This window comes from Triticum aestivum, chromosome 3D, assembly GCF_018294505.1.
Source record: "Triticum aestivum cultivar Chinese Spring chromosome 3D, IWGSC CS RefSeq v2.1, whole genome shotgun sequence".
NCBI classification, from domain to species: domain Eukaryota; kingdom Viridiplantae; phylum Streptophyta; class Magnoliopsida; order Poales; family Poaceae; genus Triticum; species Triticum aestivum.
This window is the reverse complement of record NC_057802.1, coordinates 110,665,104-110,667,905: the sequence shown is the minus strand read 5'-3', so window position 1 is coordinate 110,667,905 and position 2,802 is coordinate 110,665,104. Positions and strand designations below refer to the sequence as shown.

General features: G+C 51.8%; 1 protein-coding gene across 1 annotated transcript; it reads left to right on the top strand.

Annotated features, from left to right (window-relative positions):
- Window positions 1–247: 247 nt before the first annotated feature.
- On the top strand, window positions 248–2,108 carry LOC123074292 (GDSL esterase/lipase At1g28590). The gene is made up of 5 exons (XM_044497175.1): window positions 248–664; window positions 757–972; window positions 1,078–1,223; window positions 1,325–1,601; window positions 1,737–2,108. Exons 1-5 carry the CDS (start codon window positions 415–417, stop codon window positions 1,940–1,942), a joined length of 1,095 nt encoding a protein of 364 aa, XP_044353110.1. The 5' UTR covers window positions 248–414; the 3' UTR covers window positions 1,943–2,108.
- The last annotated feature ends 694 nt before the right edge of the window (window positions 2,109–2,802 follow it).

Here is a 2,802-nt window from a genome sequence, read left to right as displayed (position 1 = left end):
CAAAAAGCACAAATCCCTATCTATTGCATGTTCATACCCTGAGTTTCATAAAAATGTCAATATCTACTCCAGTACGTATCTCACTTCACTCGTTCGTGTAGAATCGATACGACTCTCTTGTGGTCCAGTCAAGTGGCTGTTTCTGCAACGTTGCGTCCTGCAACCATGTGTTCTCTACTTGTATTTATGACAAGTTTCTCTCTCGGCCACGAAGAGTCATTTTTCCCTACTACTTATATCTAAAACCCCGTTGACGCGCTAATTTTGGCGTGGCCAACTTGCCATTAGCTGCCGGCGACCATGTCCTACATGTAGAAGTATAAATCACGCAGAGTCTACGCTCGTAGTCGTACTCCATTAATTCCATCTCCTCCCCCGTCCGCTGGCCCGAGCTTCCCAGGGCGAGGAACGACGATGAAGCTGCTCTGCATCCTCACGGTGGTCCTCGCCCTCGCGTCCGTGGAGCCCGCCGTCTCGTCATCCCCCCGGCGCTACGAATCCATCATCACCTTCGGCGACTCCTTCACCGACACCGGAAACGCCATCGTCGTCCTGGCGGAGAAATCGCGCTTCGACCCTACGGTGCAGCCTCCCTACGGCATGACGTTCTTCGGCCGCCCCACGGGCCGCTACTCCAACGGCCGCCTCATCATCGACTTCATCGGTACGCACGCCCTTCGGCCGCTCTTACTTACACTTTTACTTCCTTGTTCCCGTGGTGATGCATCTGTGCTTGCTTGGCCGGCGTACGTGCAGCGGAGAAGCTCGATCTGCCGTTCGTCCCGCCGTTCCTCTCGCACAACGGCAGCTTCCGCGAGGGCGTCAACTTCGCCGTGGCCGGCGCCACCGCTCTCAACGCCAGTTTCTTCAGAGACATCCCGCTCGTAGGCTCGTTTGTTCTCAACACCAGCTCCAGCGTGCAGCTGGGGTGGTTCGAGTCGCTCAAGCCGTCGCTGTGCAGCCCTGCCCAAGGTGATCAGTTAGCACATCCAATTCCAAGCTAAATCATATGTATTGACTGATTTGATATGACATCCTTGGGACAGTGAACTTACGTACGCTGTGTGAGTGTTGCAGAGTGCCCGGGCTTCTTCCACAAGACGCTCTTCTTCATGGGCGAAATTGGCCTCAACGACTACAGCTTCGCGATCTTCGGAATGACCCTGCCACAGCTCCGATCCATGGTCCCAGACGTCGTCAAAACCATCGCCGCGGCCACTGAGGTAACCGTTGCAGCAACCATGCCGAATCTATCAGTCTGAACAACTCTGTCTGAACTTGCCCGGTGCTGCTCATGGTACGCGACTCTGTAAATGCCGAGCAGGTGCTGCTCAGGCAGGGCGCGAAGACCGTGGTGGTGCCCGGGATCCCGCCGCTGGGATGCATGCCGCCGAATCTGGTCTTCTTCCCCAGCAACGAGTCGGCGGGCTACGAGCCTAGCACCGGATGCCTGAAGGGCCTCAACGACATCGCCAGGCACCACAACTCGGAGCTGCAGAAGGCCCTCGACAAGGTCCGGGCAAACCACCCAAATGCCCTGGTCATCTACGCCGATTTCTTCACCCCGGTCATCGAGATGGTGGAGTCTCCTCACAAATTCGGTCAGTAACCGGTCATAAATCTACTGACATTCTGACAAATTTGGCCAATCTCTTGCCATTTTGTTCATCCAAGCTGATCAAGATGGCATCGCTTGTTCTGACAGAAGTTTATTCTGATTTATTTACAATCTGTAGGGCTTACCACGGACGTTCTGAGCTGCTGCTGCGGTGGAGGTGGCAAGTACAACTTCAACATCAGCGCTGGCTGTGGCATGCCAGGCGCCACGGTGTGCGACGACCCCTCTGAATATCTGTACTGGGACGGCCATTTCACTGAGGCAGCTCACCGCTATATTGCCAAAGGCTGGCTAAACAGCATAAACAGTTGCAAACCCTGGTAGTAACTGGATACGCGGATTTGTATATTTTACAACTTTTATTAATCACCGATACACACGCGTCAAGAATGGATTTTATGTTGTTTTCATGGCTTGCCAATTCTTCACGAGGTTTTCTATGTACGGAGGCGACTGAGAATTTCTTAAATCTTATTTGTTTACCTGATCACGGTCCAATTAGTGTCAAGATTCATGTGGAAAAAAACTTGTGTATTTGCAAGGTGTTGGAGGAATAGCCTACTCTGGATTATTTTTTTGAATGTAAGCAAAATATTTGCCTCATACATTATTAATTAAGAGGAGAATAGAGTGTGAAATACAAGCCCCTAGAGGCCTAGATACAAAAGGATTACTCTCCCGAAATGATTGGAGTTGAGCAGGATCGGTAGCGGGGTGCACTTATGGTGGAATAAGCAGGCGTTTCGTTCATTCCAAATAGACCAACACATGAGCATGATGAGTAATGCCATGGCCTTTCTATTGGTGATGAGGAGTCGGACCGCTTGATCCACCAATCTTTGATGATCTCTCAAGGTGCCCAGAGGAGGTGTCGATGCTCTCAAGGTGAAGCCATTCGTTCGCCAGGCTCCAAAGACGTAATGTGTAGCGATATTTGAAGAAGAGGTGCTCTCCACACATCCGTATCCGCTTGCAAGGCTGGAAAGAATCACAATTTGGCCAGCCGCGCTAGGCCAATCTATCGCCGTCCAGAGACCAGAGCCTATCTTGGATGGCCAACTATGCGAAGAACTTAACTCGGGGGGGGGGGGGGGGGGGGGCATGTTATTTTACGGGAATTGTGGTGGTTTCCTTTCCTTCGGTATTTTTTTCTTTAGGAGCGTTCGGTACAAAGGAAACAGCCT

What these genes read in the sequence shown, in the direction of transcription:
- LOC123074292 (XM_044497175.1), top strand. Translation starts at nt 415, where the DNA reads ATGAAGCTGCTCTGCATCCTCACGGTGGTCCTCGCCCTCGCGTCCGTG. An exon ending in CCTCATCATCGACTTCATCG is followed by an intron (nt 665 to 756) that starts GTACGCACGCCC and finishes GCGTACGTGCAG; the next exon opens with CGGAGAAGCTCGATCTGCCG. An exon ending in GCTGTGCAGCCCTGCCCAAG is followed by an intron (nt 973 to 1,077) that starts GTGATCAGTTAG and finishes TGAGTGTTGCAG; the next exon opens with AGTGCCCGGGCTTCTTCCAC.